Source organism: Aspergillus sclerotioniger (assembly GCF_003184525.1).
Source record: "Aspergillus sclerotioniger CBS 115572 chromosome Unknown BO94scaffold_6, whole genome shotgun sequence".
NCBI lineage: Eukaryota > Fungi > Ascomycota > Eurotiomycetes > Eurotiales > Aspergillaceae > Aspergillus > Aspergillus sclerotioniger.
The window spans coordinates 920747-945990 of NW_020290996.1; the positions used below are offsets into that span (position 1 = coordinate 920747).

The window sequence follows — 25244 nt, forward strand, 5'->3', positions numbered from 1 at the left end:
TCCGTTGGCGACGCGCGAAGGAAATAAGCACTACTCGTGCATTTTAATTATCAAGTCTATGAGAGTAAATTAACTCTAGATATTATTTTTGCATTTCCTTTTTCTTACCCTCTCCAGTGAAGCTTCCGTCGATTGATGGCGGCGGGGTAGAACACTACTCTTCAAAAGATGCGCAACCTCAAAACCGTGCGACTCACCGAGGTGCAGCTCCAGAACGAGCTCCCTTTGACATCATCAGCTTGGGATACAGCTTCGGATGCTGTCGTTTGTACATTTGGACCTACCGCGTCTAACCCAGTCATTGAGCTTCGCAGGAAACGTCATGACGCCTATTTTTCAGAGCCCGTAGGAGCGGATGCATTCGAGTGCATTGCATCCTGGGATGCGCCATGCCCACTACCCGACCTGGAATGCGACCGGGTTCTCTCTTTGCACTACTTTGCAGACAACCTCACTGCCTGTCTGGTGTTGGAAGGAGGTGACATTATCATTGTCCGTGAAGAGCCCCTTCCGGGCGAGGACAAGATTGAGATTGTGGGTAGTGTTGATGTTGGCATCACAGCTGCTGCATGGTCTCCGGATGAGGAGCTGCTGGCCTTGACTACCAGAGCCAATACTTTCCTTTATATGACGAGGGAATTTGAGAATGTGGCTGAAATCACTTTCGCGCAAGAGGACCTCCAAGCCTCTCAGCATGTCTCCGTGGGCTGGGGAAAGCGCGAAACCCAGTTCCAGGGTAAACGCGCCAAAGCTCTTCGGGATCCCACTGTCCCAGAGAAGGTGGACGAGGGAAAGCTAAGTAGCAGTGATGACGGAAAGACGACCATCACTTGGCGTGGTGATGGTGCATACGTCGCTGTGAATAGCATCGAGGCTGGCGTCAGACGTGCGATCAGGGTTTACTCAAGAGAGGGAACCCTCGACAGCATCAGCGAGCCTGTGGATGGACTAGAAGGTGCTCTGAGCTGGAGACCTTCTGGCAATCTTATCGCGAGCATTCAGCGACGTGATGACAGGGTTGACGTCGTCTTCTTCGAAAGAAACGGCTTGCGCCATGGAGAGTTCACCTTACGCCTCACCGAAGAAGAACGTTCGACTTGGGCTACGAACATTCATCTAAGCTGGAATGTTGACTCAACGGTACTTGCGGTCCAATTCCACGACAGAATCCAGTTCTGGACAACCGGCAACTATCATTACTACCTCAAGCAAGAAATCCCCATGGTAGTGAACGCCGAGTATCCGTACCCCTTTGTCTTCAAATGGCACCAGGAGAAGGCCCTGCGGTTTATTGCTGGGGCTTTAGGTAAGTGTTGGATTACAATCGACTTCGGGGCCATTCGCTAATGTGTTTCCAGCGTCAATGTTGGATGTGGACTTTGTTTTCGACGTGTCTCAGGGCTCCACCACCAGTTCAGACGATGTCGGTGCTGTTGCTGTCACTGACGGGAGTATGTTCGGTCTTTGATATTTGAGTGAATATTATTCTAACTGGGTGTAGAAACTCTGAAGTTGACCCCCTTGAGGCTGGCGGGAGTCCCTCCCCCAATGGCTCACAATGAGTTGACGCTAGACTCGAACATTATTGATGTGGCGTTCAGCAAGTCAGGAACACGGATGGCTGTTCTTATGAAAGATTGCTTTTCTATCTTCCTTTGGTCTCTCAAAACGAGACCAGTCGTTTCGCCAATCCTCGAGTCGAGCTATCCGCTGTCAGAAACGCCAGACAGCCGACCCCGACAAATCGCCTTCGCAAACGAACATGAAGTTTACATCCTAAAGGACAATGGTCCGAACAATACCCATATTGAACGTACTGCTCTAGAGACTCGTTCGACCCAGATTGTGTATCAGGCAGCGGACTCGGAGCAAATTCTGTCCATTTTCACGTCTCTGGGACACGATGCTCTGTGGTTTTCCCATGTCAAAGCACCTAACCAGCCGATCACTTACTCCTATATCTCGATGCCTTCCTCCGATGAGTTCCAGGTTTTACCCTGGCTCGAAAGCCCGACTGTCGACACCTACTGGGCCAAGGCGGTGCAGGTTTCTGAGGACGAGGTAAATTCCTTCCCAAACGTATGTATACGTCAATGGCTAACTTCTGCAAGAATGTCTTGGTCACCATGGCACGATCAGGAGCTCTGTATGCCAACAAGCGGCTCCTCGCGAAGAATTGCACTTCCTTCCTCGTTACGCAGGCCCACATCCTGTTCACAACATCCCTACACCTTATCAAGTTTGTTCACTTGACTGCAGCGGAAGGTTAGCATTCTTGATAACGCACCCGAGTAAGACTATATCGGCTGACTTTGCATCACAGAGATGGATATACCTCCGGACACTCCTGAGACCGACGAACGCTGCAGAAGCATTGAACGTGGCGGACGTCTAGTGACAGTGATGCCCACAACATTTGCCGTCATCTTGCAGATGCCTCGTGGCAACCTGGAGACCATCTACCCCAGAGCTCTGGTCTTGGCCGGCATTAGAACATTCATTGATCGGAAGAACTACCGGGCTGCATTCTTGACCTGCCGTAGTCAGATGGTGGATATGAATATCATTCACGACTATGCCCCAGAGCAGTTCATGGAGAACATTCAGTTGTTCGTGGATCAGGTGAAAAGGATTGATTTCATTGATGAGTTTATCTCTCGCCTAAGGTAGGCTATTCACCTAGTCCTCAAAAACCTTGACTAATGACTTCAGTGAGGAGGACGTCTCGGAGACTCTCTACAAAGACACCTTGAAGGCGCCCAAGGCAGATATCACGCAACCTGGACTTGTTGCACCAGCACTCAGCAAGGGCAGCAAGGTCAACCGAATTTGCGACGCCTTTTTGTCTACCTTGGAGAAGCGTCTGGATACCAACCTGCACAACTTGATTACCGCGCATGTTTGCAAGTCACCGCCAGATCTTGAGTCCGGTCTGCAACTGGTTGCACGCCTGAGAGGTTCGTACGCCACTCCTGTAATGTCTAATCATAAACTTATCTCCTGCAGAACAAGCACCGGAACAGGCAGACGACGCAATCGAACATATGTGCTTCTTGACAGATGCGAACCAATTGTACGACAACGCACTGGGTCTCTATGACCTTGAGCTCACCTTGCTCGTCGCTCAGCAAGCCCAAAGGGTAAGACCCTCCATAATTAGCCCTCCGAAACCAGACTAACAATACCAGGATCCCCGTGAATATCTGCCCTTCTTGCGCAAGCTGCAGCAGCTTCCGGAACTTCGCCGCTACTTCGAGATCGACAACTACCTGGGACGGACATCCAAGGCTCTCAAGCATCTGCATGCTCTCAGCGCCCATGACGAAATCCGGGCATACACAATCAAGCATGTTCTGTACAAGGATGCCATCGACCTCTACAAGTACCAGGCCGAGCAGCTCCGCGATACCACCCACCTTTACGCCGACTATCTATTCGATCGGTCCCAATACAAGGAAGCCGGTATCGGTAAGTACCCTAGCAAACACCCAAACCACATCCACTACATTAAACTAACCACCCCCTCCCTCCCCAGCCTACGAATCCCTGGAGCTCTACACCGACGCCTACAAATGCTACCACCTAGCCCACCTATGGCGCGAATCCCTCTACTGCGCAATGATGGTCCCTCTCTCCCCCACCGAGCTAGCCAACCACGCAACCACCCTAGCCAGCACCCTCACCGAAGAATCAAAGGACTACATCTCAGCAGCCCAAATCCACGCTGACCATCTCCGCGACATCCCCACCGCCGCCCGGCTCCTCTGCCGCGGCTCGCGGTTCTCAGAAGCGACTCGCCTCCTCGCCCTTAACAACCAGCAAACCCTTATCCCCGAGATCGTCGACTCCGGCCTCGCCGACTCAATGGGCTCAATGACCGATCTCCTCGCCGACTTCCGCTCCCAACTCAACGCCCAAGTGCCCCGGATCCGCGAACTGCGCGTCCGACGCGCCACCGACCCCCTCGCCTACTTCGGAGGCGACCCTACCATGGGCGACGGCACCGGCGTCGACATCCCTGACAACGTCTCACTCGCGCCCACCGATGCATCCACGCTCGCGGGCCGGAGTATGTTCACCCGGTATACCGGGAACACAGGGAAAACCGGGAAGACGAGCTCATCGCGGCATACGTCTAAGACGCGGAGAAAGGAGGAGCGGAAGCGCGCGCGTGGTAAGAAGGGCACTGTCTATGAGGAAGAGTACTTGGTGAACAGTGTGCGACGACTGCTTGAGCGGGCGAATTCGACGGTCGGAGAGGTCGAGGTCCTTGTTGATGCGTTGCTGCGGAGGAACATGCGGGAGCGGGCCGCTGCGATTGAGAAGGCCATGCAGGAGGTGTTGAAATTGTGTGCGGAGAGTCGGGAGGAGGTGTTTGGGGCTTTGGTTCCCGAGGCGGCGAAGGAAGGGGAGGAGGGCGATAGAGAGAATGTTGATGTTGGAGCTGCGGCTGGGGAGGAGTTCCCTGGGGCTGGGGCTCGCGGGGGACAAAGTGTGTTTTGGGATAGTGTGACGGCTACGGCGAATGTTGGGAAGGGTCGTGAGGTCCCGGCCGTTAAAGAGATGAAGGTGTCGGCGCTGTTGAAATGAGGTGACGGAGCAGGGGGGTTGCATTTAATTTTGTTTTATTTTATTTTGCGATAAGTTCATCAAAAGTCATAGATTTGAAATTAAGGGAATCAGGCATCTGATTTTGTTCAATTAAATTCTTATGTGTGGCGTATGGAGTAAGTATTAATAGCCCGAAGGGAAGTAGTATATACGAAATTGAATCTCCTAGAGCTGGCAATGCTAGAAGGGCCAATAACCTGGGAAGTATGCAACAGATGCAAAGCGTGGGTATCTTATCTCAAGACGATCCGTGGTTCACGGACCCTTGACTCGTTAGTTGCGGGTGTTTCCCAGATGAGATGCAGTCTCTATCTAGCAAGAGAGGATATCGCCCTTCTCGCTGACAAGGTGCTCGTCCACCGAGATGGGACCCTCGCCAACACCAGTCAGGATCACGCGGCTCACTCCATCCTTCAGCGACTCCACAGTCCGGGGATCCACCTGGTCCAGGGCCACACCCGGGGCGGTGAGGTTCCTCAGAGGCTCATAGAAAGGACCCTCCCAGCCCTCACCCTTCTCGCCAAGGATAGCCTTGATGGTACCGGCAACAAGCTCAGTATCCTTCTCAAGGTAGTAGATGACAGCGTTCGGGCCAGCATCGAAGGTGTAAGCGCAGACAGTCCGGCCAACTGCGCGGTTGATATCATGCACAAGCCTGACGGCAGCGCGGGAGACGTCGTTCATGTAGAAGATCGGAGGCCAGGAGTCCAAGCAAGTAGCGTGGAAACCATTGGAGTCGCGCATCGTGATCTCTGCAAAGGCGGGGAAATCGCGGTTCTGGATAGCGGTCTCAATGGCAGCCATACGCTCCGGGACAACGGTGTTCGCGCGGGTAGCGAAGAGGTTGGACGTTGCGACGGTCGTCTGCATACCCTCCGTGCTGGGGACGTCCTTCTTCTCAGCGCTGACAACGAGGATGACAGCGCGCATCTCAGGCCAGTGGGCCTGGGGCGCAACCTCCTCTGCCAAGCTGTCGCTACCATCCTCCAGGCTTCCAGCACGCCAAGCAACATAGCCGCCCATCAGGGAACGGCAGGCGGAGCCAGATCCCTGGCGAGCGATGCGGCTAAGATCGCGGGGAGACTGGGGCAGCTTGTAGAGGTCTGCCACGGCACGAACAAGGGCCGCAAAACCGGCAGCCGAGCTGGCGAGACCAGCGGCGGTGGGGAAGTTGTTCTCGGAGACGATGCGCAGAGGGAAGGTGGACAATTTGGGCAGCGAAGAGTCAGCCTCCTCAAGCTCCCGACGAAGAGAGCGCAGACTGGCCAGGCAGGCAAGTGTGCGCTTGGAGGACTGGATGTCTTGGGGGTTGCCGTTCAGGGTCAGCTCGTCCTTGGCGGGGTAGAAGGGTGCGCAGGAGGCGGTCGTGAGGGTACGGAGGGAACGCTGCGAAAGCGTGACGGAGAGAGAGGAGTTCGTAGGCAGGTTGAGGACGGTATCGCGTTTACCCCAGTACCTATTGCATCAAAAGTTAGAATCCACAATGCGTGCTTGCTATGGGGTAATACGGGGTAAGGGTGATAGAGCTTACTTGATGACGGCGATGTTGACGGGGGCCGTAGTAGTGGCCCGGAAGACCTGGTTATCAGCGGGGGCAGCCATTGTGCGCCTCAGGGAATAAAATCTGGGGAGAAAAAAGGAGGTGGAGAGAAGATTGAAGACCTCAGGGGATGCGGAGGACGAGCGATGGAGGGGCGGTGGATTTCCCTGTTGGGAAAGTTCGGCGGTGCTTTTGTTGTTCATCCCCCAAGGCGGTGAGCGCCCAGAATTTGTCCGCCTTTCGCCGGGCCCAATCGATTTGCAATCAAACTTCATTATCAACCCATTCCACTCGCTCCCAAGTGTCGTCGCCAACCTCCCATATCTCTTTGTCAGACAGCCCGATAATCACCTGCACAATGGGAGCCGGTGCGAGCACACCATCTGTGGACCCGCCTGCGGCTGGAGCATGCCCTGTTGACCACAAAACCCGCGAGGCCTGGCTGCAACAACACAAAGCATCCGGCGGTGGTGCTCCTCCTCACCCTCTACCGTCAGAAGATGGGCAATCGACGGGGAAATCCCAACGACCCCTCTCCACCGACCGTGAAGTGAGCAGTATACCGCGAGCCATTGACCCTACATCCCAGCCATCGAATGCCGAGTCTCCGAATGCGCCCGCATCACCATATGCCTCGCCTGCCGCATCGCATGGATCTCCCTCGAATGCCGAAGCCGAAACAGGCCATGACTCAAACACCGGGAACTGGATCTATCCGTCAGAACGACAATTCTTCGAAGCGCTCGTGCGCAAGGGCAACACTCCTAACTCCACGCACTCCGCCTCCGAACTCGCAACCACTGTCGCATCGATTATTCCTATCCACAACGCCGTCAATGAGCGCGCCTGGCAGCAGATCTTGGAGTGGGAAAACCGGGCTCCCATGTCTGACCCTGGTAGTAAAAAGTGTGGCGGCCCAAAGCTGTACGCCTTCCGGGGTCTCGGCGTCGACCCGCAGTTCCTCAGCCCCCGCGCCCGTGTAAACAACTTGATGGGCTACCAGCTCCCCTTCGATCGACACGACTGGGTTGTAGAGAGATGCGGTGGTGAGAGGGTTGAATACGTCATCGACTTCTACCAAGGGAAAACTTCGGGTGGAAACAATGCGGCCGGCCTGGCTGCCAACGCTGGTCCGGGCAAGCTCAGTTTCTACCTAGACGTACGACCCAAGTTGAACTCAGTGGAGGGCTGTCGGATGAGATTCAGCCGTTTCATGGGGCTATAAGGCCCCGTTGAGTCATTCTTGCGATGCATATAGAGGCGAATAAGGAGTTTGGGCACGGTCTTGGGTAATCATCGCAGTGTACAATTGATGTATAAAAGAAGCTATGTATGATATAAGGCATATAAAGATAGAACGACAAATGTAAATAACACATCCTCGCTCCGGATGCGCCTGCGAACCCATAGAGATCGGCATGACAGAAGACAACAAGCCGCCTGCAGTAGTGAAGAAGCACAACCATATGCATAAACGTACATCGAGAGGATATCATCAAAGAGAGGACAGTCGTGACATAATGTGCGACATCGAGTGTCGTGGTTGCGCGATGAAAAAGAACAGGAGATCGACACTCGGTTCTATCCCAGAGTCGCCGCAAGAACAATGATCAGCAGGATAACAGCAAGGATGACAAGCAGGCAGCACGCCTTGTTCCGCGCATTCTTCTGGTATCTGCTGGCGCTTCGGAGTTCGACATTGGCTCCACGGGTATCATCGCCGACCCTTTCAACATTCTCGCTGATAATGTCGAGCTGTCCACCTTGCTCATGAACAATGTGAGCTACATCCCGAAACAGTTCGTTGAGTTCGCCGACGCTCTGCTCGATGTTGCGGATCTCAGCCTCGCGCTCGATAATGAGGGACTCCTGAAAGTCCACTTCATCCTGGTTTGCCAGCCGGGGTTGCTCCTCGAGCAGTTGTTGCTCTTGCTGCAACTCATGATGACCCCCCTCGGCCGTAGTCTCACCGTCTTCCACGGCAGTCCGAGCAGCCACAGCGGATGCGCGCTGCTTCTCCAGGGCCCGACGCTGGACAGTTTGGAACTCTTCTAGTGTAGCCTTAAATTCAGAAGACAACTTCTGCTGCGTCCATTTTTGGGAGGGCTGATAAAGGTATGTCAGCATTGCTTCACAGGTCGCAGCGCAACGGCAGATGTATGGGAGCGTAACTTACATTGACATCCTCCCATGTTTGGACCTTCTTGATTCCCTCTCCGACATCCTTAAATCCCAGGCGAGTCTGCTCCAACAGATTATGGACTCGTTCGCGCACGCGCTCCGTATCCCGCCTTGTGCCTAGCAGGGCGATCTGGTCGGAGAGCCGGGTGATATTGGAGGTCAGGGTAAACAGGCGGTTGGAGAGACTCTCAGTCAAGCGATGGAATTCGGGATCATCTCGATATTGAGGATCGTCAGAGCGACGGAAAGTTGTAGGCTGTGCCTCTAGAGAGTTCAAGCGATCAAACGACATGGCGGAATGAGATGCGACAGTGGATGGATGGAGGTGGGATCACTCGGGTGATGCAACCGGGTCCCTACGTATCGCTACTTATCGCCGTGACGGGCCGATGCGGTTGCCTGGCTGGATGCCATGATTCGCAGGCCGCCATCACCTGATGCATGATGGCTGGTGGGTCCGTCACCTGACTCGGCATTTGTGGCTGGTGTGTTTTGATGCTCGGTCCAAAAAGCTTCACTTTATTGTCGCATCCGCCGCCGCCAGTCCTTGACCAAGCTCCACTTGCGCCCTCGGAGCTTTTTTCCACAGGGCGACTGGACTCCCCAATCTTTCCGTCGACTGATCATGCAGTGAAATTGCTTCGTTTCTTCTCTCCCTAGAGACCTCACAGTCCCTCATCCAACTTGCATCATGGCTGCAGCAGCGCCTCGCCCATATCGGCGCATCTTAACATCTGCGCTGCACAGACGTTTTGTTCATGCTTCTGCACTGGCGCTTCTGGTTTGCTATATAGTAGCCTTCTCTATTGGAGACAAATCGTCGTGTAAGTACAGCACCGGTCGCGTTTGACAAGCTGTGCTGTGACCGCTAACCAGCTGCGATACACCATTAGTCTTATGGGCTTGGTTTCCAATTGGAGGATGTGGAATTCGCACAGTCCTCCTCTTTCTTTGCAGTCTCGTCGTCTTCGTTCTCCGTGTTGGTCAAATGCACATCGGCTCCAGGACGACTACCTCCCCACTTAGCACCTTCAGATACCTCGTTCCCCTCGATGTCTTTCAAACCTTTGGCTGGTACCTTTTCTCCGCATGGTGGTTCAACGAAATCTACAGGTGGTCTTCTCCTAGTAGCGCACACTTGGAATGGGTGAACAGAGCAAAGTATGTGCCTCCCGAAGGTGGGCTTCGGCAGATTCTTTATTTTGTCTAACTCGAAGCCTAGACCCCACGAAAGAGCGAGCTTGAACGAAAGAGCGATCTACCTATACACCTATCACTTCCTCCTGGCGATCTCGCAGTCGGTGGTCCACCTGTACTACGACTATGATCGTGTCCCTCTTCCCGTTGCTAGCCGAGTTGCCGGTTCTGCCGATGAGGATAGCCGGCCAGTACAATCGATCTCCAGGCGCCTTCAAGCGACATTGCCCCAGATCATCAAGGATGGCCTGAGACGGAGCGTTATGGTCGCCTTGATCTGCCCGATAGCATACATTCTCTTCCTACGCCGCCCGGCGTGGAGCACCACCCTGTATTTCGCAAAGCTATTCTGGGATTTCCCAAGATCCGCCGCCGCTGCTCCGGGCATCATCCCCACAATGCATCCCGGAATATACTTTCGAACGGTGATCTCCGGAGCACTCCTGGTCCTCTGCTGGCAGACCGCCAACCTATTCTTCTCCGTGTTCCTCAGCAAAGAGCCCCTCAAACGAGGCCAGCCATTGACGGCCGAAGCCAAAGACCCCAACGGCAGCTTGTTGAACGGCTTGAAGGCGAAGAAGGAGACAGTTCGGGCATTTGCTTTCTGGGAGTTATACTTCATCAGCCAGCAATTCCCTGACCGTCGGAAAGCCATCTTCAACGATATCGACCGCGAGGAAGGACCAGCCTGGTCGCAGATCCTGCAAGCCGCCACGGACGTGATCAAGGGCATCTCCATCCGAATCGACAAGGCAAAGAACCCATCGTCAGGCTCTAAGCCCGCACCAGTCCAACAGTCCTCGCCCGTCCTTCACACCCTGCCCCGGTTAACAGAACCCCCCAAGGAGGACGACATCTTCGCCCCATCTCCCAAGGCGTCATCCCGCCCTCAAAAGTTCGGCGAAGCCTTCAGCTCCACAGCCAAATCTTACGGCAACTCGCCTGACTGGACTCCAACCGCACGTGCCAGAGCCCGCGATGTGCTCGACCGTGCCTCGTCCGCCATGCTAAGCCCCGAGCGCAAGCAGAAATTGCTCGGTTCCTCCCAGGACCTGAAGCTACTCACGGCCCCATCCACCAGCAAGCCCGAGAACCTCCACCCCTTCCTTGCCCAGCTTCTGCGCTCGCCCCTCGGCCGACTCTTCCGCCAAACCTACGCTCGTCGCCTCTCGGGCATCGTCCTCGGCACTCCGCACGCAAACCACTGCTCCATCGTCGACGCCATCGAATCCCTCACCTGCCTCCTCATGAAGAGTCTCCACGAAGACCAATATGGCAAAGTCCAAGCCGACGTAGCCGGCGTCGTCCGCCTCCTAACCGAAACAATCATGACCCTCGAACCTTTCGTCCACGGCGGCCTCGACGCCCACTGGACTGACGTCAACTTCCCCCCCTCGACCAACCCCGAAGCCCAAGCCGCAGCCCGGCGTGTCCCAGACGTCGACCTCGTCCTCGACACCCTGAAGCGTTCCCTCAAAGACCTCCTCTCTTCCTTCAACCCCTACTTCAGGAACATCGGTCTCGTAGCCAAGGACCTCCGATTGGCAAAGGAAGCAGCCGGCATAACAGATGAGGATCTGTGAAGTGCGTGCTTGTACGTATGTATATCCTGAACCTTGGGAGTTGGCGTGTATCGCTGCGATGCCGCGGTGGTTTGTTTGTTCATTACCATCATTCATCCAATTCAGACTTGCTTGTCTTCATCTGTCACGTGTTGTAATGGGGGTACTTACTACTTTTCTTCTCCCTTTTTTGTTTCCATTTCTCATTTTTTATTTCTTGTGTTGCCGGATTTTTTCATAATGCCCTTGGAAAAGTTACGACCTAGACTAGTCGGTTTTTGGCTATGCATTGCTCTGGCGTTACTGGGCAGTGTGACTGTATGTATGTACTAGTGAATTGAAGGGTTCCAGATTTCATCGTTTGATCTCTATATCCATTCGCATATGGAATTTCTTCTAGGTATATACATGTACCCAGCATCAGCTAGGTCAAGTGATATTCTAACATGGACATATTCCAAGAGAGGAGCACTCGTATGGATGTTCGAGGCTCAACAGGGAAGAGAAGATGCAAATCAAAGAAAACAACCAAGCAGACCATTAATGCAAACCCAAACACACGATCAACCACCCCACCAAAGACCATCCGTCCAGGACTCCGAGTTTTGTATCGCCAAATAAACAGATATAAAAAGGATAACAATATAGAATGAAAAGATGCTTCCGTCATGTCACATCAATACCACTGTGCCCCCGGTCCTTTTGAATTCCCCTTTCCCGGTAATTTTGGTACCCAATTCCCCGATATGCTAAACGTGTCGATGATTTAGAATCAAGAAATGACGAATGAAAAGCCCCGTTAACGCCAAGTCCGAACACGGGCGCAGTGATGATATAAAGGTAGGGATAAAGGTGTATATATAAGAAGAGTATATGAAGCATGCTCTGGCTGAGCATCCGAGGCTCCAGGCACCAACATTGGCCTCGTTCAATTAGCCGGCGTGGATGCCATGTATTCTCAGATGAACACATTCTTTGTCAGCAACCACTCAGAACCTCATTGATCTTGTTTGATGTGAGTGTTCCAGTCGAAGTCGAGATAGACCCTCCATTGCCGCCGGCATTTTTCGGCTCTGGGGCCGGTTCTTCCTTCATGCAAGCATTCTCCAAAATATTAGTCCACTTTCCGCTTGTACCGGCGTGACTATGCTTCAGATGCTGCCGGAAATGATCGGCACGGTAGAACTTCTTGGCATTGTTGCACTCCCCGAACTTATGCACTGCAGTAAGATGTTCGAATCTGCGATCCCAGTCTGGTTGTGGGAAATTGGGAAACTCGTCACCACAGTAGCCACAAATGTCGTGAGAAGGTCCGGAATTCGTTTGCGCCGAGGAAGACGAAGGATGGAAAGCTGCTTGGAAACCCGGTAATGCTGCACAAGACCAAGAGTGACGCCGCAAGTGGAGAGAGTTCTGATGGCGTTCGGCCTCATTTTTGTTCTTGAAGCGGTTGTTGCAGTATAAACACGAGTATTGTTTCTCCATCTCATGAGCGCTAAATGAATGCGTTAGATAAAGTCACGTAGAATATATAACTCATAGGTCAGATAAGACTTACCGAAGCTCCTCTGGGCTGTCAAACTTTTTCGGCTTCTTAGGACAGCAGTCACAGATATACAAACCACCAATCTTAGGCCCTGCTGGCTTCGGGATGGCGAGAGTTGTTTGCATAGACACTTTCCGGGCAGTATCTGCACTGGACGGTTCTAGTGTACCCGTACTCGGGATATTTCTCGAGACTGATTGCCCAGTAAGATTCACGGGAGAGCTAGGGTTGAGGATCGACTTGTCATGGAAGGTGTCAAGGTCGGAATTGGGCGAGAGTCCCCCCGGGGAGCGATCATAGCTCGTCATGCTGCTTCCTCCCAAGGAGAAGCCCGCTGATGAGTAAGATCCAGAGGTCCGAAGGCTCAAGGATGAGGCAGCAGAGTGACTTCCATGGCTGGGGGCATAGCCTACATTGACCGACAGAGAATTGGTGAACGGATGGCCGCTTGTCCGCCGCTGGGTAAGATCACCGTTACTCGTGGCAACGTGAAGTGCGTGTCTGTCCCCGTTGATCGGCTCACGGGGAGGAGAAGATGCTCTCCGTTTCATTCCGGGTTTCGAGACTTCCAGATAAGGTGGCGTTGCTTCGCGGACATGGAAAATTCGAGGTGGCAGCGATTCATCGGTCGAAAAATCCCCTTCGATATCAGAAAACACCCCATGATCGTAGCTGCCCCGATTTGATCGACTGGGCAGGCTGATGGTTTCGTCGAACAGGGGAGTCGTTCCACCTCCGCGGCGACGTGACATGTCACGCAAATAAGCTGGTTGATCATAATCGACGGCAGATGACGGGGCGCTGCTCTCAACGCTTGGGCTTCGACCTCCGACATAGTCCCTCCAACCTATCTTTGTCCCAGGCGATATCCCACCCGATTGATAGCTGCCGGGCCACCTAACGTCGAGACTGGAGCCTTCGGAGCCGCCGGGAGACGGTAGGCCTCCAAAATTCCTTGAAGGGATGGTGAGTGTCGACAATAAGCCTTTGTTCTCGCTACCAGCGCTGATAGATTGCCGTGGGGAGAGCGGTTTCCCGATTTTCGACAGGAGGTGTTGGTCGTACGCATCTGAAGAATCTTTCACGCTTCGTCGAGAGAAGTCTCGCTCTCCCTTCAATATCGGACTCGGACTTTTGATAGATATGGCATTTCGGAACCCCTCATCCATCGGGGGCGGGGGCTCGATTCGGATATGAGCCTCGGGGCTCCTGGACAATGGCAAACCAGCCTGTCGGCCATCTAACTCGTCGATAGCCATTCGATCACTTTGTGGTACCGCTTCTGGGCGACGGTGGCCGCCAAACAAGCTTGAATTAGGATTGATCGGGGCGAGCTTGTGGGCTCCTCTCACATTCGCATGCAGCCAGCCCGCATCATAGCCGTCCTCTAGGTCACTAATTCGCGGCGGTGGTGGCAATGGCGGAGGAGCAAGGTTAGTCATTGAATTTGTCGGGATAGGCATGGGTCCATGTGAGGGGAACGATTGCCCGGGCATAGTACACGGGGACCTTGCAGCGAAATTCGGGCGGTCAAAACTGCTGCTATTGAAGTCATACACGTTAATCGCAGGAGGCGCAAGTCGCGGAATGTCCATCGTACACAGAAGGCGAGAAAAAGCTGCTCATGGACAACAGGAAAGACGGGTCGGGAGACAAGTAAGTATGCACTGGCATGTGCGAATTCGATGCCGTGTAAGTCGTTCGGATGCGTATCCTGCGAATCCGTTGCTTAGGAGATATGACGACGAATAGAAATTCTCGATAGAAGATCCTGCTTCTGAGTCCGGCCTCAAGTGCCGCGGAAGATTCGACAAACGAGTGGACAAAGTTAAATAGATGTTCTGCAGCCGCAGAAAGTGGTGGCGACTCGGGAAGAACAAGCTTAAGTATTCAATGGTTAGGTGAACTGGCCGCATACATATATAGCAAGGGCATCCTACCTCGTTGAGACCTATTCTCTTTTCTTCTTGATGAATTGGTTGAAGTTATCAGCGATCAGCTATTTTAGTAATTCTTGGTAACCGTCGCGCACAAGCTTGCGAAACCGTCTGTGTGCCATGAAATTGCCAAGTAGCGGCAACTTAACAACGAACAACGGCGCAAAGACCACAGGACATACTGGAGAGTTGGATTGAGTGATTGGCGTTGGGAGGTGGATGCAAGGTTATATATATATGGTTTGAAGAAGAGATGCAGCAGGAACCGAGTCGGTTATGCAATGTCCGCACCGGAAGGTATAAGTTGATTGATACCGCAGGTATCACCTACTCGTTGATCGAGACTGTTGGCGCAAAGGGGATAGAGCCCGGAGAAGAAGAAAAAAACCAGAAGAAGAAGGAAGGATGCGAGAATGGGATGTTGGCAGGCGACCGGATGTCACATGCACCGATGCTCAGCGACAAGAGAGGCGGCGGGTAGAGGCGCAATGCTAACGGCGGAAGGAACGGTTGAGAGAGGCCGATGGCGGGCGGTGGTGGCAGAGGCAAAACGAGGACCTTCAGACCGGTGAGGTAGTAGTGGTACAGCTGTCGTTGGCGAAGAGACAAGGGCGAGGATAGATGGTGAATATGGGGAGCGACACAAGCAGGGTGAGCAAGTAGATAAATGCGATTGATGCAGATGAAGTGGTGCAGACCCCGGCCTTACTGGTCCCTACAAGGCTCGGGGAAAAGAAAGGACTGTCTGTAATTCCAGGTGGGTTTCCCTGTTTTCGGTCTGTCTCACACTCAAAGGGTCGATTTGACTCGTGCGGTTGGCGCCCGGGAGAACTGGCAGGATTCGAGACGAGGGAGAGTGAGGATGATAGTAGAGTCAGTCGGTAGTAATACGGCCTGGCAGAGAGTTGAAGGAGGAGAACGAGGGAGAAGGGCAAGAAAACCAGGCAAGATTAAGGTCGCCGGCGATGATGATACAACATTGGTATTTGAACATCCGTTTCAACCTGCAGTTTGGTCCGAGTGGGCACCTTGGGCGTTGGGCTGGCCAACGGGAGCAGCGTGCCTTTCCTTCAATGTCACGGCGGTAATGCACGCAGCGCCAGAGGCAAATGAAATTTGCAAGGCCCGAAAATGGGGGACGATGGGGGATGAATGCACCGCCAGGATAAAACAGTGATCGCATTAACTTGGTCTCTTAAGGCCACCGTCTCTCCCCATCCATCCCCTTTTCCACCTCGTTTTCACCCCCCTCCTTTGCCCTTGCCTGGTTGGAACATTGACGGCGAAAACAGCTTGCCGCTCGTCAGATTACCTGCCGGTGGTTTATTGCAGAACAGTGTAAATTACCAGATACATAACATACATACATGACAAGGGCCGGCCTGCACAAAGTCAAAGCAGCCTGAAGGAATCATAACATCCAAGAATCTAATCAGACAACAACCACACCCCCCAGCCGTTCAAGGCAACTAGTACCACGAATAATCAGTGTCAATCCATTTGAGACAGTCTGCCAGGCCCTCGACCTAATCTCTGGGCTCGAGAACCACGCCGTTGCCACAGCCCGCGCGGGATGGCAGGGCTAGAAGGGTAGCCGACCAGTTGAATGGATCGGTCAGGATATTAATTAGTCGGAGGGGCTTTAAAGTAAGTAATCGTAATCGCATGGATCATCCAATATCAACTCTAATGCCTCCATCATATCTTAGACCCCGAGGAATGTTCCCCTCCCTAATCGTGCTTTTCCGCCTTCTATATAACCTACCTTCCTCTTTGGGGGCTGGTAACGAGTCTAATCCGCCTTATGTCTTCAGACCATGCTTTATGCGTGTCCGTATCGACTCTCCACCTTGCATACTGCCATGCAGGCGGGATACCCTACGGCAAGTGCTTCAGGAGGGAAATAATTCGCCCGCTTAAAAGGGGGAGAGAGTGGTGTGTGGACTGTGGACTATGTGGACTGTGGACACTGGACACTGGATTTAGGATTCCTGATACCCCGTATCGCCGATGTGTCCATCTTTACCCGGCTTAATTAAAGGGTGAAGCTGATCAATGCTCCAAGTGATGACAGTTGACGACAGAAGTCAAGAGAGAGGGGGGAGGTTGGATATCACGGACCAAGTATCTCCACGTGTCTGGAACTCTGGATGCTTCTCCTCCACCCGCAAGGCGTCAAGTAGACAAGCGAAATAATACGTAACTGACTCGGTGCGCCCAAGCAGGCATCAGAGTATCCATCTGGAGGGCTGGAAACAGCATGGAGCATGAATGAGGAAGCTTTGGGTGCAACCGACGGAACCGAGTCAGGGAAAAAGCAGTGAAAGCGGCCAGGACTTAATCCCAATGCAGAGCGGTGAGCGGTAAGCTAACCGGATTGGCGCTGACAGTGCAAGGACAACTGGGGACGGTTAGATTGGAATGAGGCAGTGCTGGTAGTCCGTCTCTTAGTGCCCCCCCGATGATTCTTCGGCACTCTGCTCGATTGTCCCACTGGATACCGTCCATTACCACCAACAATATCCCATAGGCCGTCCCTTTCTCCAGTCGTATCCATTATTACTACACTTATGGGTATGGCTTGTCGCGTTGTCTGGGAGTGGTGGACGCAAAAAGGAAAAACAAGGTTTTTGCCGTCATCGGAGCAGGCGTGCGAAGTATATACTCTATTAAGTAGGAAGCACGAAGTACAAGAGTACAGTTTTCATGGCTGGGTAGAGGCCTGTTCTCCACGCTGATGACTCCTACCTAGGCGAATGTTCCCCAGGTGATAGTAAGCAATTCCAGCCCTGACAAGTAGGATTTATCCGCCGCAATAATAAGATGGTCACGCCGAGCATAAATTATTATTGTCAGGTATCTACTCCGAGACTTCTTCTGGGTGAATGCTTACTACTTAGCGCTTGCTGTGTTGAACTGCGGGTCATAGATACAGTGTGGTACACTTAAGAGCTGGCCTTTATTCCGAAGGAATGAACGTTTTGGGTTGGCGAATACGGAGTAGTAAGTACCGATTCCTCCGTGTCAACCACTGGGGCTTCTTAGTTCCATCTCATATAGATTATCCCTATTGACTACTACTGTAGCCTGTACCTACCTACGGGGGGGGGGAAGGTACGGAGTACCTTCAGCCTGGGAGTTATGCAGAGGTTGACTTGAACTTTCCCATTATTTCCTCCGTCGCCTTACCCGCGCGCGTCCATTTTTCCACAATACATGGGACAGCTTTGAGTTATACGAAAATTACCAACAACCCTCCCACAGCATCATCATCGGCATCATCCGCACCCTCCTGCCTGCTCGTCCTCATCATCATCATCACCCCATTCAGGATTCCAGAAAAGAAAACCCGAACGCCCATCCAGGGATTCCATGGCCAGACGGACTACGGACCTGGCTGGATACCTAAGCCCGACCTCCGGAGTAGGGTACCGAGTGCATACTAGCCGGTACTTTTCCAACCGACTCCAACTTCCATGGCCCCCCCCCCACCGTGAGTTGTGCGGAAGAGCGACAACGATTATTAGTGGCCCTGTTGGGCTCGACCCACTACCAATGAGGGACTAGTGGGACCCACCTGGTCCTTTAGATACATGCACTGCCACATTGCTGTCATTTGGCATTTCCCGTCGCACCTTGCGATCCGAGGGACTGACTCTCCCTGGAAACATTCGGGTTATGCTCTCTGGGCATAAGGGAGGTCAAATAGGGAGAGAACCTAGGGTAAGTAGGGGAAAGGGAGGGGGGGAAGGATTCTGGAAAGACTGAAAATAAGCGAAAAAGGGTCGGAGATCCGAGGTTCCAGAGTCGAATTGAGTTGTGTACTATAGGTAGAGTCCATAGAACGGATGCGCTTTACGGTGAAGAAGAGCGACAAGTTCGACTTGGAATAAACATGCCAATAAAATAAAATGAATCAAAATCGAAAAACGGGACAAAAGAGAGACACTACTGCCTCGTAGAAAATTCTGAACAAAACTGTGCGGAGTAATAGCCATCCTTCTCATTGATCTTGTTTTGCTCCCGGTGGATCAGTTGATTGCCCTCTCTTTATTATTTTCCCTGGCTCTATCCAGTCTCCATGCTCTGGGTGTCTGGCGTAAATACACAATGTCTGAGAGCTCGTGTCCGTTGCCCATGTAATCCAGAATCCATAATCCGGCTTTATCGGATCGGATGTAACAAGCGAACAAATGAGTCTTCCCTCCAGACAGATTATTGGCGAGTGAAAAATAAAATAACAAGGTACCAAAAAGGGATCAGGAGAAAAAGGGAGGGGCAAAATGGATCTACACAAGGCAACTTGCAACTTTTGCAACTTCTCCTGATAATACTTGTAGTTTGAAGTTTCACCGAGGTATCGTCAGATGTCTCCCCCCCCCTGTTTTGCCACAATTCGCCTGAATTCCTCGCAATAATCATGACATGACAGGAACCGCCAGCATTATTTAGTGCGCACCGTCTGCGGGAATAATAATAACAATAACAATCCGACCACCACCACCACTCGATATAGGAGGCCAAGAAACGGGGCTGGGCTCAGTAAAACTTATCCATCTCTATTCCCTATACCCGTTGCGAATCTTACGCGCCCACCGACAACCATCGCACAGACTGAACACGCACACATGCATCCACCGTGACCAGGTGGTGGTGGCAATTCGGGGAAATTGACCGTCGGTGGCCTGTCTTTTGACTCTTCGTACCTACCAGGAGGTCATCGAAATCGTGATCAAGGTTTTTGGACCAGGTCTCGAATGCCCGAGATTATTGGCCGCTGGGTGCAGGGCAGCAACTACTACTAGTCTACTACATAGCACGACTAACACGATGGACAGCTAATTTGGCACAAGGCCAATGAGACCCCGGTCGGCCGTCCCATCCGCACTAGACCAGTGTGCAGCAGGGGAGATAAAATCAGATAACCGCAGCTCTTCTGGTGCTAGTCAGATGGCCGCCCGATGTAACCGGGGCACAAAGACCCCATCATGTTGTAGGTTGTGACTGGTCACTGGTAGGGCGACAGAGACCTAGAGCGGCCGAGAGAGACAGTGACATAGTACGGCAACCCACGAAAGCAAGGAAAGAACAAAAGAAGCAGTAATTGTCCGAGGAAGGTCGGGTTAGGCTTCGTATCTTCGCACAAAAGTGCCGTCAGCCTTAAGCCTTAAGGGGCTGCAGACTAAATCTCGTGCACAGGCCGTGTCTCGAATTAGTGGTCGATAGTTGATAGGTATCATGATAGCCGGTTCTGCAGAGCAACGACCACCCATAGCCATACCGACCGCTTCGCACTTATTTGGCATCCTCCGTTGCGACTAGAATAGATGCAATTGTAAGGCTGCATGGCCTAGATGAAAGCCAAGTCAACAGACACCCCGCAGACCGGTCTTTGGTTTCGCTCAAAACATGGGATGGGCGGTTACACCGCGATGATAAGAATGAAATAGCCCTTGGGCTGGCTGGAGCTCTGCAGAAGGTCTTGGGCGTTCCAAAGCGGTTCATGCTTGCTTCTTTTGTCCATTTATATGATCTCCTTGATTGGTCACTGCAGGCGGAATCAAGCATTGTCTACTAACAATTACCTTTGAATGCGCAGAGACCAAGAAATCCGGTTGCTTCTTGGCATGTCAGCGTTGACGCTTGCCTGGGTCCTACCTGTCTATGCAGTACCCTCTCGGCGACAAGAGCCCAGTGGGAGCCAATAAATAACGCCAATGGGCCAACTATGGTTGGATAGGAAGGATACACATCAATACGTACTGGTAGTACTCCGTACTCTTTTTAGACTCGGACACCACGTCTCGCTGGACAGTTACCATCAGGCGCTAAACATTCCACCTACCAAACTATAACCACGCATGGACCACTGCAAGGTCACACTCTGGACCAATTGACACCAGTAGCATCCAACACGGACGGGATGCAAAGCGATCGCGATTCGAGACCAGCTCTGGAAGCCTTGGCGGGTAACAAGGGCCAAGCAGTTAGCAAGCGAAGAACGAGATTGTCGGACGCATCCGGCGACTTGTAAGCTGCTTGGGTAGGCACTATAACGATTTCTTGCATCTGAGCCTGACCAAAAGCTGCACAGGATTACTTGGACCTCCGTGGCTCTAAATGTGACAAATCAAACGACTATTCGCTTGGTCGAGATCGGCCGCATAGGTGCAGTAGTACGAAGTGCCTTTTCCTGGTTTCCTATCAACAATCATCGCTTCAAATGACTAGACTGATACGCCGGTGGCTTCAGGCCAACATTGCTCCGGACATTTCATGCCGTCTTCGCCATCGCCTTGGTACCACCAGGACCTCCGTGAGAATCACGCTGGCAACAAGGAGGTTCGGAGGATCCTGGAGCCGGGTGCGTTGGCCAGGGTAAGCCAATTAATTGCATGTCAGTGGTCACACACCTTGTAGAGTGACGGGAAGAATGAGGGGTTGTGAGGTGATTCAAACGATCCGAGGGGGGCTGTGTACTCTAGTCCAGGGGCGATAGCCTAAATCCTACCGGTGATAGGACGAGTAGGTAACTCGCGTTGGGCCGAGTCCGTGCTTGCGTGCTAAAGGCTAGAAGCAGCAAGGAGTAAGTCACTAACTAGGTCCTGGCCTGCGGGAAGCCCCCAGCCCAAGGCATTGCAAAGCACCTTAGTAAGCAACATGCAACGCACTTTGACCGCATTTAAAGAGCTTTATTAAATACATTTAAAGGACTCTATTAAACACTTTTAAAGAATTCTATTGAGCGCTTTTAAAAGGCTTAATCAAGTATTTAAAAACGCAGTATTTAATTCAGATCTACAGCCTGAATATATATAAAGACTTGGTTTAGATCCACAATCTGAATATAGACTGGAAGGCTTTTTCTCTTCCAGATGTCAAACCCTAGGATCGCTTCCCTGTTCCTGTTAGCTTAGCTTCACTGGTATACGTACCTTCGAACTGAATCGAGGCAGTGTCAGACTGATGACTATCTAAGGGCAACTGGTCTTGAACAAGAGAAGAGAAGTAAGGCCAGATAGTGCCGCGCAGCTATCCGTAAGTAAGTGCGGACGAGTGTTGTCGCTAAGCTTCCAAACGTATGGTTACTTAAAGACGATTGTATTGAGCACGAAGAACAGAACTAGCTAAGTACATGAAAGAGTGTCCTTATATCCTATCCTCCGTATACCATACCGTATACCATCCAGGGTCGATCAATGGTCGATCCAATCGTGGTCCATGATCTCAGTATACCCTGCGTATACCTTCAATGGTAGATTCGATGGTAGACGATCACGTGACGCAAGGTCGCTCCGGGTGTTACTCAAACCGGGATTCTACTCGATAAGAGTTGCTGGTTGTCCGAGACCTGCCTTGCCGACACTTTCTGCCTGACGAGTCCGCTTCGCTAGTAACCTGACTAGCAGGGGTCTGTAACACCAGACTCTTTTCAAGATCCTTGTTAAACTGAAGCAGTAAATACTAATAATATAGTTTAAGTCATATTATGAGTAAATCAAACAACTAATTAGAAAGCTGAAATCAAGCAAATTATTGGATTAATCAGAAGTCTTGAAGCTGGAAACTTCTCTAGCAGGACTGAACCTAGTATTGCTCAGCGCTAGCGCGCTTTGCAAACTAAGGACTAAGAAGTCGGCCGTTATGCGGGGTCTCCGGTGTCATGCCTCAGGTGTCTACAGAGGCCTGCCACTATGTACCCTTACCCTTGCCCTACACCCTAACCGTCCCCTCCCGTACCCGCCATCGCAGCTGCACTATCCGTCAATCACATCGGGCCGCTATGTCTTGGCATTATCTCGACGGAATGTTCAGTCGGATCTTGGCTATCACCACCACTTTGCCTCTTATCGTCGTCATATTCCCTTCATCCTCGGCCGGATCAGAAGGCATTATCATTCATCGTATTTTTTTTTCAGACCACGACCCTGATAGACTGTTGTCATGGCGATGAATCAGATTCCTGGGCAGAACATCTATGTCGGAGGGTTGGTCGCCTTGTCCCTCCCTGCACCATACTAAGCCTTCCTTTGGCCTGTCATATGATGGGCCAGGGTCCAAGAGGGGGGATAATGTTTTCTCCCAGAATGCTTGCTAATGTCGAGTCGCATTTAGCATCTTGTCACTCAAGAACAAAGCAGCCTTGGAGCGAGCAAACATTACACATGTTGTCTCCGTGTTACGTTTACGACCAGATGATGTGCTATTCGATTCTTTCCAACACCACACCATAGAGGTCGACGATGTCGACGATGAGAACTTGTTAGAACATTTCCCCGCTGCTATCAAGTTTATCCAGTCCGGCCTGGATGCAGGTGGAGGGGTACTCGTGCATTGGTCCGTTTGAGTTCCTATCTCCCTGCCCGTTTGCTCCGTTCGGAGTATCCTTTCCCATCCCGTTTTCAAATATTACCTTGGCACCCTATCCTCTATCCAGATCTGCATTGTGCTAGGTATTCCATTGTTCCTGCCTTGACAATGCTGGTTTGCACATGCGAATGAGCTTGTTGTTCTAGACAAACAGTGCTTTTATTGTCACGTGCCATGCTCACCTGACCTTGTGTTACACTGATGTTTGACACTGTTAACATGACATGATGCTGACGGTCATTAGTGCGATGGGAAAGTCCCGATCAGCGACTGTTTGTATCGCGTACCTGCTGCACCGTCAGCCTAGCGCACTGACGCCGGAGTCCGCGCTTGCTATTATCCGACAAAACCGACCACTGTGTGAGCCTAATCCGGGGTTTATGGAACAGCTATCGGTCTATCATCAGATGGGATGTCCAGATGACGTCGTCAGCCACCCCAGCTACAGTCGATGGCTCTATCTCCGCGAGGTGGAGGAGAGCGTCGCATGTGGTCGAGCGCCTGAACTCAAGTCCGTGCTGTTCGAAGATGAGCAGCCGCGCCAAGCACAAGAAAATAATGATCGTATGACGGAGATCAAATGTCGGAAATGCCGGTTAGTCTTGATCGTTATCCAGAAAGCTTATATATGAGTTCCTCCTGACCAAGTCACCAGGTGTAAGCTGGCGACGACACAATTTATCATCCCACATACCTCCCAAAAGAACTCCAGAACGTCCGCTGATTGCGCTCATGTCTTCTTACACCCGCTGACGTGGATGCGCCCGTCGCTATTCCCTAATACTGACTCGGACACCCTCGACTCACCTTATGGATCGGATGCCCCGTTGTCTGGCCGGTTGACCTGCCCCAACTCTTCTTGCGGGTCCAATATCGGCAAGTTCGCGTGGCAGGGCATGCAATGTAGTTGTGGCCAGTGGGTTGTCCCCGCAATCGGCCTTGCGAAAGCCCGAGTGGACGTGTTCGAGCGGGCCAACATTGGTCGTGGGCCTGGGAACCTGCCTGCTGCGATGGGTATTCGCCTGCCGCCTGGAATGCGGCCTAATCCTGTAGATGAGAATGGCCGCGGAAATCTGTGACCGCTGATGGTGCTATCTAACGTGCTCCGTCAGGGGTAGCCGACGGACAGCAAGGCTCCGTCGGGAGTCCGCGCACGTTCCTTGATAGCCTTCCTAGCCACGCTTTTCATCTATGAACCAGCGGGTTTCACAACCACCTACGTCACTGGAACCAAGAACGCTGCTAATTATCTCACGTGGCTAGCAAGCCACAGGTGAGTGGGAACAGATGCTTCTGGATACGGGGACAAACCCCTCAGCGTGGCGTCCAGTGCCTTAGCTATGGTATGTAGTGGACGCACGGAGGACTGCGGATCAGCTGGATCCGTACACTACTGGGAGCAGGAATAGGAGGGTATACGCAGTCACGCACGAGATAGACTCAGATCTAGACTAGATTTGGGTATGGTTTGCGCTCGCCTGGTTTCAGACCCTGACGCCGATCATCCCGCGGCAAGTCGAACAGCAAGGTCGCCATAGACATATTGGACGGTGCAGCCAATGAGAGAATTCCCTCCCACTAGTTTCAGCTACCTAGACCGTAGCTCAGCGCCTACGATCTTATCACATCCACCCCTGGCCAGTGGGCGATGCGGCGGTGCTGATCGAGGGTGTTGACTGTTGAGCGCTAGGACCTGTCAGGATTCAGGGCATAACCCCACAAACCCCACGAGGCTGTTTTAACGCAGCCCCACGGGCCCCAGCAGCACACCCAATCAGGCGGTGACGTAAGTCCCGGGATCTGCGGCCAGAGGAAGATCGGGGAGAACAAAGTTCCCGGGCCTTGCACAGTTCCTGGGTCTGATGACTAAGGCACACGGCGACAACTGTAACTGCCAAGCGGTGCTGGGCAAGGCCGGCTGGGTCACTGCGACTGGGGCTAGCAAGGTCTAGGCTGCTTCACTAGCGCCGGCACGGGGGCTGTGCAAACTGCTCTTACGCAACTGGGGCACGCTAGCCATGGATGAGCTGATCCCGGGCGGTACGTACCGTATTGTCCATGTATGGGGGTCCCCCTGCCGGTTTTGTCCTGGGGTTTGTGTATTTTTCATCTTCAATAACGTACCAGTGGCAACTGCATCATACACAGTAGTACTACTGCTCGTAGTAGTTCCCTACTACACAGTACCCACACAGTGAGAGAACAATTGATAGGGCAGGGCGTCTTCATTATTATTCCACACCGGCGGATAATCATTCTCACAGCCAGCCACATCCACACCTGATGACTGGAAGTAGATA

General features: G+C 52.4%; 8 protein-coding genes across 8 annotated transcripts; 4 read left to right on the top strand and 4 right to left on the bottom strand.

Moving 5' to 3' along the window:
• Positions 1–17: 17 nt before the first annotated feature.
• On the top strand, positions 18–4685 carry BO94DRAFT_622066 (Elongator subunit IKI3). Its single transcript, XM_025617040.1, has 9 exons — positions 18–1306; positions 1359–1451; positions 1502–2061; positions 2112–2265; positions 2324–2666; positions 2713–2957; positions 3007–3140; positions 3189–3468; positions 3536–4685. Exons 1-9 carry the CDS (start codon positions 169–171, stop codon positions 4588–4590), a joined length of 4002 nt encoding a protein of 1333 aa, XP_025470462.1. The 5' UTR covers positions 18–168; the 3' UTR covers positions 4591–4685.
• mvd1 (diphosphomevalonate decarboxylase MVD1) lies at positions 4680–6649 on the bottom strand. Its single transcript, XM_025611160.1, has 2 exons — positions 6143–6649; positions 4680–6067 (listed from the first exon to the last, which is right to left on the bottom strand). Exons 1-2 carry the CDS (start codon positions 6211–6213, stop codon positions 4924–4926), a joined length of 1215 nt encoding a protein of 404 aa, XP_025470463.1. The 5' UTR covers positions 6214–6649; the 3' UTR covers positions 4680–4923.
• On the top strand, positions 6510–7376 carry BO94DRAFT_554435 (cytochrome c1 heme lyase CYT2; the record flags this gene model as incomplete). Its single annotated transcript, XM_025613716.1, has 1 exon — positions 6510–7376. One exon carries the CDS (start codon positions 6510–6512, stop codon positions 7374–7376), a length of 867 nt encoding a protein of 288 aa, XP_025470464.1.
• Positions 7377–7732: 356 nt separating this feature from the next.
• On the bottom strand, positions 7733–8624 carry BO94DRAFT_554436 (SNAP receptor PEP12; the record flags this gene model as incomplete). Its single annotated transcript, XM_025613717.1, has 2 exons — positions 7733–8257; positions 8328–8624. The coding sequence occupies 2 exons, from the start codon at positions 8622–8624 to the stop codon at positions 7733–7735; spliced, it is 822 nt and encodes a 273-aa protein (XP_025470465.1).
• A 249-nt stretch (positions 8625–8873) lies between these two features.
• BO94DRAFT_564061 (nucleoporin NDC1) lies at positions 8874–11112 on the top strand (the record flags this gene model as incomplete). The annotated part of the gene is made up of 3 exons (XM_025614396.1): positions 8874–9156; positions 9226–9493; positions 9555–11112. The coding sequence occupies exons 1-3, from the start codon at positions 9024–9026 to the stop codon at positions 11110–11112; spliced, it is 1959 nt and encodes a 652-aa protein (XP_025470466.1). The 5' UTR covers positions 8874–9023.
• A 339-nt stretch (positions 11113–11451) lies between these two features.
• On the bottom strand, positions 11452–11915 carry BO94DRAFT_349590 (uncharacterized protein). The gene has a single exon (XM_025607095.1). It carries the CDS (start codon positions 11759–11761, stop codon positions 11516–11518), a length of 246 nt encoding a protein of 81 aa, XP_025470467.1. The 5' UTR covers positions 11762–11915; the 3' UTR covers positions 11452–11515.
• Positions 11916–12069: 154 nt separating this feature from the next.
• znfA (putative C2H2 finger domain protein) lies at positions 12070–14133 on the bottom strand (the record flags this gene model as incomplete). Its single annotated transcript, XM_025607855.1, has 2 exons — positions 12070–12586; positions 12650–14133. 2 exons carry the CDS (start codon positions 14131–14133, stop codon positions 12070–12072), a joined length of 2001 nt encoding a protein of 666 aa, XP_025470468.1.
• An 8385-nt stretch (positions 14134–22518) lies between these two features.
• On the top strand, positions 22519–24023 carry dspC (dual specificity phosphatase YVH1; the record flags this gene model as incomplete). Its single annotated transcript, XM_025615530.1, has 4 exons — positions 22519–22562; positions 22690–22911; positions 23189–23539; positions 23600–24023. The coding sequence occupies 4 exons, from the start codon at positions 22519–22521 to the stop codon at positions 24021–24023; spliced, it is 1041 nt and encodes a 346-aa protein (XP_025470469.1).
• Positions 24024–25244: the final 1221 nt, after the last annotated feature.

What these genes read in the sequence shown, in the direction of transcription:
- BO94DRAFT_349590 (XM_025607095.1), bottom strand. Translation starts at nt 11,761, where the DNA reads ATGACGGAAGCATCTTTTCATTCTATATTGTTATCCTTTTTATATCTG.
- BO94DRAFT_622066 (XM_025617040.1), top strand. Translation starts at nt 169, where the DNA reads ATGCGCAACCTCAAAACCGTGCGACTCACCGAGGTGCAGCTCCAGAAC. An exon ending in GAGTTTATCTCTCGCCTAAG is followed by an intron (nt 2,667 to 2,712) that starts GTAGGCTATTCA and finishes TAATGACTTCAG; the next exon opens with TGAGGAGGACGTCTCGGAGA. An exon ending in ATACAAGGAAGCCGGTATCG is followed by an intron (nt 3,469 to 3,535) that starts GTAAGTACCCTA and finishes CTCCCTCCCCAG; the next exon opens with CCTACGAATCCCTGGAGCTC.
- mvd1 (XM_025611160.1), bottom strand. Translation starts at nt 6,213, where the DNA reads ATGGCTGCCCCCGCTGATAACCAGGTCTTCCGGGCCACTACTACGGCC. An exon ending in GTCAACATCGCCGTCATCAA is followed by an intron (nt 6,068 to 6,142) that starts GTAAGCTCTATC and finishes TTGATGCAATAG; the next exon opens with GTACTGGGGTAAACGCGATA.